General features: G+C 65.5%; 1 protein-coding gene across 4 annotated transcripts; it reads left to right on the forward strand.

The window, feature by feature from the left end:
- Window positions 1-956: 956 nt before the first annotated feature.
- B4GALNT4 (beta-1,4-N-acetyl-galactosaminyltransferase 4) lies at window positions 957-13,183 on the forward strand. Of its 4 annotated transcripts, XM_044259873.1 has the most exons (20): window positions 957-1,125; window positions 4,082-4,185; window positions 4,554-4,649; window positions 4,730-4,825; window positions 4,907-4,997; window positions 5,079-5,179; window positions 5,360-5,427; window positions 5,610-5,688; window positions 6,870-6,936; window positions 7,080-7,214; window positions 7,287-7,396; window positions 7,474-7,574; window positions 7,679-7,779; window positions 7,849-8,770; window positions 10,765-11,054; window positions 11,194-11,347; window positions 11,450-11,522; window positions 11,627-11,780; window positions 12,108-12,234; window positions 12,730-13,183. In XM_044259873.1, the coding sequence occupies exons 1-20, from the start codon at window positions 975-977 to the stop codon at window positions 12,851-12,853; spliced, it is 3,144 nt and encodes a 1,047-aa protein (XP_044115808.1). In that variant the 5' UTR covers window positions 957-974; the 3' UTR covers window positions 12,854-13,183. The 4 variants fall into 4 exon arrangements, with proteins under 4 accessions (XP_044115808.1, XP_044115806.1, XP_044115807.1 ...); XM_044259871.1 differs by having other exon boundaries at window positions 7,679-8,770; XM_044259872.1 differs by having other exon boundaries at window positions 4,082-4,182; window positions 7,679-8,770.
- The last annotated feature ends 557 nt before the right edge of the window (window positions 13,184-13,740 follow it).

Consider the following 13,740-nt stretch of genomic DNA (forward strand, 5'->3'; position numbering starts at 1 on the left):
TCCCCCCACATTTCCTAGGCCCCTGGAGTCCCCTACTTCCTGTCCCTGAGTCTTTTGCTCCCTGTGTCCCCAGCGTCCCCCAACTCATAGCCTGTGCCTTCCACTGCCTCCATCCCTACACGCCCGATCGCCACCCTGGTGTCCCAGGTCCGCATACCTCAGGCCTTTGCACCTCCACTTCTCCCGTGTTCCCCTGACTCTGCAGCCTGTCCTCCAAGCAACCGGAGTGCCCCCAGGTCTTCATGCCCGCTCCCTCCCCGACCACCAGGTCCCCTGCCCCGGTCCGCGCCAGCTCGCTCCGCGCCCACCAAGCGTCTGCCCCGCCCCCCTCCCCAGTCCTCCGCACCTCGCCATCTCCAAGCTCCTGCAGCTCGTCCTTCGCGCCGCACTGTCCCTTGGGCGCCCCCGACCTCTGTCCCGCGTCCCCGCGTCCTTCGCAGCCCCATTCGCTCACACCCCGGTCCCCACACCTCCCCGTCCTCCGTGAAGCCCTCGGCCCCGCTCCCCGGCCCGCGGCGCTTCCAGGTCCCCGCGCCCGCGAGCCGCGCGGCCGGCGCGCCCAGGTGGATGCGCGCGCGTGGCGTGGAGACGAGCGGGCACACCCTACCCCGCCGGCCCCGCCCCCCGCGCCGCCGATTGGCTCCCCGCGGGCTGGCCGGGCCCCGGTTGGCTCGCGCCGCGCGGCCGCCGGGCCCGTTTCACGGTGGGTAGCACCGCAGCGTGGATGCTGCTCGGTCCCGCCGCGGCCCCCAGGAGCGAGGAGCCGGAGCGGCCGGGCGGGGCCGGGCGGGGGGCACCGCCGGGAGCCGCTGCTCCGCCCACCCCGGCCCGCGGCCGAGGGCAGCCCGGGGTCGCGGCCGCGGGCGGCGGACAAAGGGCCATGCGGGGCCGGGAGCTGCGGCGCGGGGCGCGCGGGAGCCGGGGGCCGCAGCGCCGCCGCTGAGCAGGGCCCGAGCGGGGCGGGGCGGGCCGCGATGCCGCGGTTCCCGGTGAAGAAGGTCCGCAAGCAGATCAAGCTGCTGCTGCTGCTGCTCCTCCTCACCTGCGCCGCGTGGCTCACGTACGTGCACCTGAGCCTGGTGCGCCAGGGCCGCGCGCTGCGCCAGCGGCTGGGCTACGGGCGAGGTACGGGCGGGGGCGCGCGTCCTGGGGGCGGGGGGCGGGGGGCGGCGAGGGCCTCGAGCGGCGCGGGGTCCGGGCCTTCCCGCCGCGCCCGGGGCTCGGCGCGGGCCAGACGCGTCCGGGGACCCCGGTCGCCCTACCCGGCTCGGCGATATTGGGGCGGGGGGCGCGGTTCGGCCCGGCCCGGAGCCCAGTGACGTCAGCAGTGACGTGCGCGACCCTCCCGGGGAGCGTCCCCAAACCTGGGCGGACTCCGGGATCCGACCTGGAGGCAGTAGTGACGGGGTTTACGGTGGGTGTTGGAGGCATGGCCCCCAGGCCCTGCGCGCCGGGAAGGCCCTGCACCTCCACCACCTGGCTCCTCGGCAGAGCCTGATCACCCATCTGCGGGGGGAGAGGGGAGACACAGATCCAGCGTCCCGACCGGGGTCGGGGGGGGGAGGGGGTTGTTGGGGGAAGGGTTTGGAGGGAGCCGACTGGTGCCGCTGGAACGCTTCCTGGACCAGATGCCCTAGGTAAACCCATAAGAGACTGAGGTGCTGAGGTGTTGGGGGGTAATTGGGATCCAGCTTGCGGACCCCTGAACTGCCTGGAGTGAACTCCCCAGCTTCTTCCGGCTCACACTCCCGTGAGGACAGTGAGCCCCCAAAGCAAATCAGTCTTGCTGACTGTTGTGGGAAAGAGCCAGGGGAGGGGGTCCTGCCCATTCAGCTAAGGGGATCTGGACAGCCTCTTGAAGGTGGTGGGTGCTGAACCCATCTAGAGGAAGAGCGCTCAGGGCGGGAGAAACAAAACTATGAGAACCTGGTGGGAAGGGGAGAAGCAGAAAGCCTGAAACCTGGGGAAGGGGTGTGGGGATGGGAGAGAGGGCAACACCTCAGGGCAGGAGTAACCCCGCCCTCACGCATGCTAGCTAAGGTGGGAGCAGAAGCCCCTGTGCCCCTGACCCTTCCTAAGGAAGCAGGGAGCTGGGTGTCCTTAGAATGGGAGGTGGGAAGAGTCTGGCTTCCTGAAGATTCAGAACAATGATTTTGGCTCCCAACACCCACGGCCACTAACCAAGGGGTCCAAACCTCCCTGTTCATTCCCACTCCTGTCTCCCGGTTGCCAGAGCCCTCTGCCTCCCCTCTGTGTGCCTGGACACCTGACCCCACAGATGTCCCAGGCCAGGGGTCTGGAGCTTGTCCCAAACCCCCTCCCCCGCCAGAGTCTACGCACCTCACGGCCACCACACTCCGGAGAGGCCCCAGCACTACTTAGTCCCTAAAAGAAGCCCTCCTCCCACTGCTATCAGCAAACAAAGCAGGACCCAGTGCGTGACCCAGTGACACAGAACAAAACCAGAGCCCCTTCCCGAGCCACCTCTGTGGCTTTCCAGGCAACCACAGTCCTCCCCAGCTTGACTTCCTGAGCAGCTAGGGAGTCTAGATCAGCAACTGGGAGGGGTGGAGGTGTGGGAACCCCATTTCTGAGTCCCTCTCTGCTCTCAGCCTTGCCAGCAGAGAAGCTGGGTCACTGCTCTCCCTACTCGCGGTGAGCGGGAGCTGTTCAGGGTCCTGGAAGGTCTGGCTCTCGGGAGGCACCTTCCAGGGACAGCCCCAGCTCGAGGGGCTCCAGACCCAGCCCCACCTTCGGTCCAGCCACCCGGGCTCCCCACAGGGTAGGGCTTGTGAGAAGCTGGCCAGCTGGACACGCTGAGACCTTTCTGAGTGTTGGGTCAGGGCTGTCTTCACTTCCAACTGGGGAGGCAGCATTGGAGCAGAACGGGGGGGCTACTTTCCTGGGATCCTGCAGGATACCCGTGTGGCCGGAGGCCTCTGCGGACCTCACTGTGCTGGGGCTCAGCCCCTGCAGGACAGTGGTGGCAGCCTGGCCTGGGACCCCAGCACAGAAAGCTCCTAGTCTCCATGGCCTTAGCTTGGTGGGCAGGGAGTATCGGGGCCAGGCTATGGGGATTTGACTGGGAGCCTCTTAGGGGCTCATCTCCCAGCTGGACAGAGGGCACTGAGGAAGGAAGCCCGAAGAAGGATCAGGTGGGCAGAGGTCCCACAGGAGTCCCACAGGCAGGAGACCAAGGACAGCTCCCCTGTCCAGCAGAAGGGGCTCAGGCCAGTTTGGTCCACATAGGAATCTGGCTCCTCAGGTCTGGATTGAAGGATGAGCACAGATGTCAAAACCCAGGCTTGCTCTAGAGCAGAGGCAGGACTCCTGGATTGGGGATCCCTGAGTGGAAGTACCAGGAGGGGCAGAAGTGGGATGCAATAAAGCCTCCCAGAGGCTCTGATCCCGAGGGGGTGCCCACCATCCCCCCCCACCTCCAGGGAACAGGGGGATGTTCAGGTCCACAGTTTGGGCAAGAAGTCTGGGAATTTGAAGGAGTCAGGGGCCAGGCAGTGCCCCAGGCTGGGGGATGTGTGTAGGGGTGCTAAGCTCTAGAGATGACCCCAGACAGATCCAGGAACAGTTCCTCAGGGGTACAGTCTCTCTCCAGAGCCATGTTGGCCCCAGGTCCTCCAGCACCCTAACCAGCGTGTCTGTCCCTCACCCGTACAGGCTGGTGCCAGGGTTCCTCCGGTCCTGGACCCCCACCCCAAGGGCAGCAGGTGGCACATGTGCCATGTGCTGGGGCTGGTGTAGGGTTAAGACAAAGGCCCAGCTTTCCCAGTAACAAGTTCTAGCACCGGCCCCTAGCAGGGTTTGATAAGGGAAGGAGACAGGGAACACGCAGTCCAAGTGCTGAGGGCGCTTCCCGGGGCCTTCCTGTCGGCAGAGGCCTGGAGAGGGGCTGCCTGCCCCCTAGGTGGGATGTGGGAGAAGGGCCTGGCCTCCGCACTCTAAGTGGGGTGTTGGATACCACAAGGGAGCAGGAGACCCCGCTGCCCCCAGCGGGCGCCCCGCAGCAGGGGCTGTGCCATGGAGTGAGCCCAGGCCCCGCTCACACCTCACATGCCCCCCACAGATGGGGAGAAGCTGAGCGGCGTCACCGAGAGCAGGGGTGTCCGCGCCGCACTGTCCACGCAGAGGGCGGAGGACTCCAGCGAGAGCCGGGAGGAGGCACAGGTGGTGAGCAGGGCTGTGGGAAGGGACACGTGTGCAGCACACACTCGCATGCCGGGGCCTCGGACACTGTGGCTGTGTGTGTGGAGGACATGGGTCAGGCACTGCCCAGACACAGGCAGCCCCCCTGGGGCTCCGGCTGGGGGGGGTGGGCGTCACGAGAGGCGCCCATGTGGGCTGGCCCAGGTCTGCCCAGCAGGTGTGAGGAGGGTCGTGGGGCTGTGTGTGGCCGGGGCACCATGGCTTGGGGTGTTACGGCTGCGTGTGTGCAGGGGAGCCCTTGGAAAGTTTGGGTGCCGCTGGCTGTGGTCGTAGGACTCCTCCCTGCCCTCCCGTTTCTCACCTTTGACCCTGGTGCCTTTTCTGTCCCGTAGCCTGACGGCCAGGACCCAAACGTGCTGTTTCCCGCGGGGGCTGGAAAGCCCCCCTCCCTGAACCTCACTCATCAGGCACCTCCGTGGTGGGACAAGGTGAGCTCCACTCGACCTGCCCGAGGGGCTCGGGGGGTGCTGGGGTGGGCTTCGCGGAAGGTAACCCCGTCCCGCCGCAGTACAAAGGGCAGGTGAACCTGCACGTGTTTGAGGACTGGTGTGGCGGCGCCGTGGGCCACCTGAGGAGGAACCTGCACTTCCCACTGTTCCCTCACGTGAGTTCTGAGGGGCGGGGCGGCCTCCGGGGCGGGCTGGGTGGCCCCCAGGCTCTGACGGCACGGCCTGCCGCCCCCCAGACGCGCACCACCGTGAAGAAGTTGGCTGTGTCCCCCAAGTGGAAGAACTACGGGCTGCGGATTTTTGGCTTCATCCATCCGGCCAGAGACGGTGCGAGTTTGGGGTCGTGCTGGGGAGGGGAGATCCCAAGGGGCCCCCCACCTGCCCTGAGTCCCCGTCCTGTGGCCTTAGGAGACGTCCAGTTCTCTGTGGCTTCAGACGACAACTCTGAGTTCTGGCTGAGCCCAAACGAGAGCCCGGCAAGTGCCCAGCTGGTGGCCTTCGTGGGCAAGGTACCCTGAACCCCACAGCCCTCCTGCCCTCGCCCCTCCACCCACACCCCTGTCTGTCTCCGCTGGGCCTCCTGCTGCCTCCGGAACCTGTCTCCGCCAGCTTTTAAGGGACGGGGGCCGGATGAGGCTGGGGCCTCCGAGGAGGAGGGGCCCCTCCTTCCCTCCTGTATTGCTTCCCAGACCGGCTCAGAGTGGACAGCACCCGGAGAATTCACCAAGTTCAGCTCCCAGGTGTCCAAGCCCAGGCGGTGAGTGACGGGGAGTGTGTGTGCATGTTACACACATTTGCACACACAGGAACCACTGCACTTGGGCCGACCTGTCAAACCAGCCTGGGGGATCCACCCTGAGCACCCCATCTTCTCTGCATGCCCTGTTTGGGGGGCGGGGGCGCGGCAGGCCATGTCCCCCCGGTCCCTTGTCTCCGCAGGCTCATGGCCTCCCGGAGGTACTACTTCGAGCTGCTGCACAAGCAGGACGACCGAGGCTCAGACCACGTGGAAGTGGGCGTGAGTGCGGCCTGCCCTCCGGGGGCTTCTAGAGGGGCCGCCTTCCCTCCCCTGCCCCTCTGCTCCCAGCACTCCCTTCAGGGCAATGGTGTGGAGCCTGCCCCCCCTCCCTGGGAGGTCCTGTCCAGGTGGCAAAGCACACCCTCAGGGACACCCTCAGCTCTGTCTGCTCAGAGAGGCTTCCTGGACAAACCGCGCTCGAGTCGAGTCTGGAGAGATGAGGCATTCCTAGGACAAGCCCAGGAGGAGAGACTCTGGGATGCAGGTGCATTGGGTGAATTCCAGATCCCAAGAAATGCAGAGGAATGGGAACACCCGGCGTTCTTCTCGAACTTCAAGGGGTCCAGTGGCCAGCTAGGGCCTGCAGTGCCAACGCTGGACAGCTCTGGCTTTGTCCCGGGAAAGAAGCAGTGGAGTTTGCATTTCGGGAAAAACCCTGTGGCCACTATTGCAGAGAGCCTGGGGGGAAGGGGTCTTTTTTATGTGCGGTCCCTGAACTAGGGAGGTGGGAAAGGAAGAAGTGGCAGGTTCAGGGGGCAGGGGGTGTGCCCAAGACAGAGGGCCTGAGCCTGGTGGCGTGTGGTGTGAAGATTAGGTTGGGGTGGGGCTTCTCAGCCCCAGTTCTGTGGGATGTCCCAGGTGTCAGGTGTATGTGACAGGCACCTCCTAGCTCAGTGGGCAGGGGGTCCGGGCTGGAGACGCAGGTTTAGGGTGATCTTATGGAAGACAAGGGTGTGCCAGGAGGACCCAGAATGAGCTAGGAAGGGAAGAGGGCCTAGAACAGCTCCTGGGAACCCCAGCTTGAGAGGAGGGAAGGAGAGACAGCCGGCGAAGGAGACTGAGAAGGAGCAACCACAGGGAGGGGAGATCTGGTGAGATGAGGTGTGCTGGCCCCTGGAAGGTGGGCTGTGACCTCCAGCACAGCAGTGGCCGTAGAACGGGGAAGCAGGCCGCAGGAAAGCCCTAACCAGCAGGCAAGGCAGTGCTTAGGGTGTCAGGCAAGGCCTGGAGGGAGCACTGGGGGCGCGGGGGTCCTTACCTGCCACCAAGAAGTTCCCTGTATCCTTGAAGGGGCTGCCCCGCTAGCTCCCCACGCCCACACCAGAGAAGACCCATTCCTTTCCAGCTGTTTCCGTTCTCGACCCCACCCTTTGGTCCTGACCACTCTCTTCCTCCCCCAGTGGCGAGCCTTCTTGCCCGGCCTGAAGTTTGAGGTTATAGGCTCTGCTCACATCTCCTTGTACACAGGTGCGGAGCCCAGTACCTCCCTGGGGAGGGGGTGGGCTCCTGATGGGGGGGGTCTCTTTGAGATGGGCTTGGATGTGGGTGGGGAGGGTTGAGGAGTGGTGTCTGGGTATTCCTGGGGACCCCACACATCCCTCTGCCCCCAGACGAGTCATCCCTGAAGATGGACCATGTGGCCCATGTCCCCCAGTCTCCGGCTAGCCATGTGGGGGGGCACCTGCCTCAGGAGGAGCCCAGAGCTGACATGCTGCGCCCGGACCCCCGAGACACCTTCTTCCTCAGTGAGAGGGGACCCCGGAGGGGGGCGGGGCGGGGACACCCAGCCTGCCACTCTGTGACCGCCTGTCCCACAGCTCCCCGCATGGAGCCTTCGAGTCTGGAGAACGTGCTGGAGCCGTGCGCCTACGCCCCCACGTATGTCGTCAAGGACTTCCCCATCGCCAGATACCAGGGACTGCAGTTTGTAAGTGCCCCTCCGCAAGACCCCCCTGAGACCTGCCCTCCTTCCCAGGGTCCCCTGAGCCCTCCGCCCTCCTGCAGGTGTACCTGTCTTTCGTCTACCCCAATGACCACACGCGCCTCACTCACATGGAGACGGAAAACAAGTGCTTCTACCGGGAGTCGCCGCTGTACTTGGAAAGGTGGGGGGGGGTGCGGGGGTGGTGCGCGGTGCACCCGCCAGCAATGAGGGCGGGGCCTCTTCAGGGGGCGGGGTGTCCTCTCTGATGCCCCGCCCCCACCCCAGGTTTGGGTTCTATAAGTACATGAAGATGGACAGGGAGGAGGGGGAGGAAGACGAAGAGGAGGAGGGGCAGCGCCGAGCCTTCCTCTTCCTCAACCCGGACGGTGAGTGCCCCCCACGCCCCCCAGCGCGTGCCCACCTGGGCGTGGTGGGCTTAGCCATGCTTCCCACAGACTTCCTGGACGATGAGGACGAGGGGGAGCTGCTGGACAGTCTGGAGCCTACGGAGGCGTCCCTCCTGCAGAGCGGCCGCCGATCCCCGTCCCCGGTGGCCCCCACCACACCACTGGGACCCAAGCCTACCGCGCCAGCGCCTCCCAGCACCCGGGACCTGCCAACCCCCAGGCGTTCCCGGGCGCTGAGCTGGGCTGCACGGGCCGCGCGCCCCCTGCCCCTCTTCTTGGGCCGCGCCCTGCGCCCCCGAGCAGCCGCTGAGCAGCCGCCCCCAAAGGTGTATGTGACACGGGTGCGGCCGAGACTGCGGGCCCCCTCGCGGGCCCTGGCACCTCTCAGCCCCCGCGGCCCACCCTGGCCGCCCTTCCCCGGAGTCTTCCTCCGTCCCAGACCACTTCCGCGGGTGCAGCTGCGGGTTCCCCCGCGCACGCCCCGGTCTCGAGGCCACAGGACCGGTGGCCCCCCCGCCACAGAGCTGAGGCCCTCTGCCCGGGCGCAGGCCACCCAGGGGAGCCGGGAGGGCCAGCTGCGCATGCTGGGCCTCCCGGGACCCACCACGGACTTGAACTCGTCATCAGAAGCACAGCCAGTGACCTCCTTCCTGAGCTCGTCCCAGGTGTCCAGGCCACAGGCGCCTGGGCAGGACGAGGAGGAGGAGGAGGAGGAGGGGGAAGCAGACGAAGATGGGGCCCAGGGCGAGGAGGACAGCGAGGAGGCAGGCGGGGCCCCCCGCGGCCGCTGGCGCGAGGACGCCATCGACTGGCAGCGCACGTTCAGCGTGGGCGCGATGGACTTCGAGCTGCTGCGATCCGACTGGAACGACCTGCGCTGCAACGTGTCGGGGAACCTGCAGCTGCCGGAGGCTGAGGCCGTGGACGTGGTGGCTCAGTATATGGAGCGGCTCCACGCCCACCATGGCGGGTATGGGGGAGGGCGGCCATGGGAGGGGCGGTCATGGGAGGGAGGCCCTAGCGGTGGGGGAGGGGGAGGGCGGCCTTGGGAGGGAGGCCCTAGCGGTGGGGGAGGGGGAGGGCGGTCATGGGAGGGAGGCCCTAGCGGTGGGGGAGGGGGAGGGCGGCCATGGGAGGGGAGGCCCTAGCGGTGGGGGGAGGGGGAGGGCGGTCATGGGAGGGAGGCCCTAGCGGTGGGGGAGGGGGGGAGGGCGGCCATGGGAGGGAGGCCCTAGTGTCTGTGGCACCTTCGGACTTTCCCCGGGGCCCGGGGTACTGACCTGGGAATGCACATACACCCCCTAGGGAAGAGTCTTCTCTGCTGGTCTCTCTCTGCCTTCTGGGGCTTCTTATTGTCCAGGTTCCCTGTCCAGGGTTAGAAGCCTCAGACGCCCCCAACACGCACACACATAGAGCCAGCGGGGCAGTGGGGCACTGGCGGCTGTGTCCTGCACCTCCAAGCCCCACACTGTCACCGTGGGCCTGAGCCCAAGAATGAATCTGAGCCAGCCAGGTCTCTCCTCCAGATAGAGACACGTCCAGAAGTCAAGCCGAGAGTCCCTGGACCCCTCCTCTTCCCGAAGCACAACACTATTGGGTCTTCCAGGAGGGTCCTCCTCTGACTCCAGAGGTGGGCACAGGGCTCCTGCCCCATGGCTGACTCTGGGCTTCCCCAGGCCCCAGGAATCTAGGCCTGTCTCCACCCCCACATAGGTAGCGGTGTGGCAAGTGGGAGGCCTCAGCTTGGCCCCATTGGAGGCATGGTGAGTTCTGAGTTGTGTGAGCCGTGAAGGACGGGCAAAATCCGCAAAGACAGCAGTGGTAGAATAGGCACTGGGACAGGCAGCCAGGCGCCTGGTGTGCAGAGGATGGAGAGGGGGCCGTTGTGGGCCTTGAGCAACTTGCCCCCCCTCATTTTTCTTACGTTTGATACACGGTTTTGAGCAGGACGGGGGTTTGACCTGTCTGGGTTGAAGACAGGCCTGTCGCTGCTTTGGAGAGGAGCAGACAGGATGGGAAGCTCACAGGGGCCGTGAGTGACAGGCTAGGTCCAGGGCCATGATGGGCCACATTGGGGCGCAGGGGTTTGATTCTAGGTGGCTGAGCATGAGCCCTTGGTTCTGAGCTTCCTGAGAGCAGGGTAGGAACGGCCCAAGGACGGAGAGTGTAGATGGACCCAGAGCACTGGGGACAGAAAGTTCTTGACACTGGGGGAGCATAGTGGAGATGGCGGAGGATAGGAGGGAAATGTACCCCTAGGAGGTCACCCAGGTGGGCTCCCCTGGGGAGGGGCGCTGCCTGCAAAGGGCAGAAGGGAAGAAGCCACCTTAGCAAGGGCGGGACCTTGGAGGAGAAGCCTCTGCTTGAAGGCAGAGTGGGGGATGAAAGATGCTCAGCAGGGCCAGACCAGGGGAAGGGGCAGAAGGCGGGGTGGGGCACCTTCCCTCAGGGCCTTAGAAAGAGCAGCGGAGGATTGCGGCAAGCAGGCCGGACTGGATACCCCAGAACAAAGACCCTGGAGGAAAAGGAAGTTGGTTTACCCAGCAATGGGGTACTGAAGGCCCCACAGAATCTGCCTATGGTCCTAGAGTGCTGCTCTAAGACCTCGGAGCCTCCTGGATCTGTGGACAGTGGGTGGCCCCGAGGCTTTCTGAGCAGGTCCTAAAGACCACCGGCTGTGAGTGGCGGAAGACCACAGAAGGGGAAGGGACAGGCCTGGGCTCCAGAGGCCTCCCAGTGTGCGCTACTGTAGGGAGGGAGAGGCACACGGTGTGGGCCTGTCTTCTGGGAGCTCCCCAGCAGGCAGGAGGTGTGAGGGGCCTGTGGCAGCCTGGGAGGGAAGAGGATTCCCAGCAGCTACCCCAGGCCCAGCGAGCGGCTCCCTGGTTTCTGGGTCTGGGGTCGGGGAAGGCGGAGGGACGCAAGGTCGAAGCCCAAGGGTGCCGACCCATCCCCGCTTCCCAGGCGCTACGCGCTTCTGCGCATCGTGAACGTGGAGAAGCGCCGAGACTCTGCGCGCGGAAGCCGCTTCCTCCTGGAGCTCGAGCTGCAGGAGCGCGGAGGCGGCCGCCTGCGTCTGTCCGAGTACGTCTTCCTGCGGCTGCCGGGGGCCCGCGCGGGAGACGCAGACAGGGCCGGAGAGAGTCCCGAGCCAGCGCCCGCCGCTTCCACACGCCCGGACGGCCGCCCGGAGCTTTGCCGGCCACTGCGCCTGGCCTGGCGCCAGGACGTGATGGTGCACTTCATCGTGCCAGGTGCGCGGGAGTGCGGTGGGCCCGGGCCCCCGGGATGCGGGGTGGGGCTCCTCCTAGCGAGGCGGGGGAGCACCACTGGCCGTGGAGGGGGACCGCAAAGTCAGCTTGGGATGGACTCGGTGGCACCGTCTTCCTCCAGTGAAGAACCAGGCGCGCTGGGTGGCACAGTTCCTGGCCGACATGGCCGCGCTGCACGCCCGCACGGGGGACTCCCACTTCAGCGTCATCCTGGTGGACTTTGAGAGCGAGGATATGGATGTGGAACGGGCCTTGAGCGCAGCTCGGCTGCCCCGGTAACAGTGCCCTCCACCCCTGCTGGGGAGGACCGAGCGCGTCTTGCCTCCTCCAGGAGGTGGGTTTTCCTACCCCTGCCCCTGCTCTCCCTCACCCCCCAGGTACCAGTACCTGAGGCGAACTGGGAACTTTGAGCGCTCCGCGGGCTTGCAAGCTGGTGTGGACTCCGTGCAGGTGCGAGGGCAGGTGGGGAGAGCCGAGTGGGTGGAGCCAAGGGAGGAGCTCAGCTAGGGGAGGAGGGGAGGGGACTCAGGTGTCCCCATGACCTCCACCTCCAGGATGCCAGCAGCATCGTTTTCCTCTGCGATCTGCACATCCATTTCCCCCCCAACATCCTGGACGGCATCCGCAAACACTGCGTGGAGGGCAAGCTGGCCTTCGCACCTGTGGTCATGCGCCTGGGCTGCGGGAGCTCGCCGGCGGACCCTCACGGTAAGGCCCTGCTGCCCCCACCCCAGTGACACTGGAAGTCCCACCAATGCCAGGGTAGAATCTCGGCTCCTGGGGGCCTCTCCCAACTCCTGAGGTAGGCCTGGGGACCCATCAGTGCCCCTCGTCCCGGTCTTCCCCCTAGAGGGACCTCCTAGAGGGACTTCCTCCAGCACCCCCACTCCTGTGAGGGCTCCAGATTATGACCCCGCCCACAGAGGGGTGACCCCTGAGAGCCCCTCTGGGGTTGGGACCCTGTACCAGACCCACAACTGAGGTTGGGGAGGAAGACTTGCAGGACCTGGGGCCTGAGGCCATCTTCCTGCCCAGGTTACTGGGAGGTGAATGGCTTTGGCCTCTTCGGGATCTATAAGTCAGACTTCGACCGCGTCGGAGGCATGAACACTGAGGAGTTCCGTGACCAGTGGGGGGGCGAGGACTGGGAGCTCCTGGACAGGTGACCACCTCCCCACCCCTCAGCTAGACTAAGGACACTTCCACAGCTTCCTCTGAGTGGGAAGGGGAAGCCTGAGGGGCCTTCATGTGTGCAGGGTCTCTGTGCTTCTGCTTCATCTCCCAGGATCTGGGGGCCTGGGGAGAAACTCTTCGACCCCCCCCCACCCACAAAACCCCTTCTTACCTCCAGGGTCCTGCAGACTCAGGGGCAGCCTTGGAACAGACTGTGTCCCCAGATTCCGTAGCTCTGTCGTGGCCCTGAGTCCCTATCCCCCACCAGAACCCTACAGTCGTGGCATCCCTCACACACCCAGCCCCTGGGCGAGGGCCCTGACCTCGGCCTTCCTGCCTGCCCCAGGCTCCAGAAGAATCTGAGCAGCCACAGTGATCTCCTACCCCCGCCCCCGCATCCTGACCCCCCAACACACACACCCTATAGGCTTAGGGGCAGCTCTGCCACGGCACCCCAGGGTCCTGACGCCCCCTGTCTACCCAGGGTCCTGCAGGCAGGGCTGGAGGTGGAGCGGCTCCGACTGAGGAACTTCTACCACCACTACCACTCCAAGCGGGGAATGTGGGCCACACGCAGCCGGAAGGGCTCCCGCACAGAGGGCCCTTGAGGACAGGGCGACCCCTCCCAGCCCCTGGCTGCAGCCCTGTGGTGGGAGCTGGAGGCCAGGCCCTGAGCCTGGTCCCTGGGGACCCGGCAGGGCTCATCCCAGGGGCACAGCCACCACCTGTGCCTGGCCCACAGGGGCCACCACCTCCCCCCCCAACCATGCCCCTCCCCCGATAGGCAGCCTTCACCGCTGGTTGGGGCCTGGGCTCGGTCTCCACACTCTGCGATGATTTCTGTGAAATTTTGCTGTAGCGATGACATTGTTTTCAGGATCCCCGAGAGTTCTGTCTGTTCCGTTTTTTATTCAGAATGAAATGAAATATTTTTTTTAGTTCTGACTCGTCCTCTGCCTGGTTCTCTTGGGAGGGCAGAGACAATTCTCAGGGACGGCTCGAGAGTCCAGGCCACTGTCTCTGCTCCCTTGGCCCCTTCCTGACTCACAGCTGCAGTGGCCTCACAGAACCCCCAGCCTCTTCCACACTCTGGACCACTCGCCGCCTCCTTCCCTCCCCGCTGAGCTTCAGAGGTGGCACCCGTAGGGGGAGGGGGGGAGGGGAGGGCCTCCGACCCCTTCCTTGCCACGCTGCCTGTGGAGTCACGTGGATGTACCGGACATGGGGCAGGGCCTTCGCACTTCTGAGAAAAGAACATTCGGCCATTTGGCTGCCTTCCCTCTTGCAAACAAAGCTTGGATGTTAGTCCTACCCCATCTTCCCAGGAGGTGAAGGAGAACTCGGCACCCTGGGGAGGGCAGTGTCCCATGACCACGTCAGGGCAGGACTCCGCTGAGTTGCCAGAAGCAGAAAACCCAGCCCCGGTTGGCTGACACCATAATGGGGAGGAGGGGGGCTTATGTGACTTCTGTTCCCGTGCGTGGAAGGTCAGGGT

This window comes from Neovison vison, chromosome 7 (genome assembly GCF_020171115.1).
Source record: "Neovison vison isolate M4711 chromosome 7, ASM_NN_V1, whole genome shotgun sequence".
Taxonomy (NCBI): Eukaryota; Metazoa; Chordata; class Mammalia; order Carnivora; family Mustelidae; genus Neogale; species Neogale vison.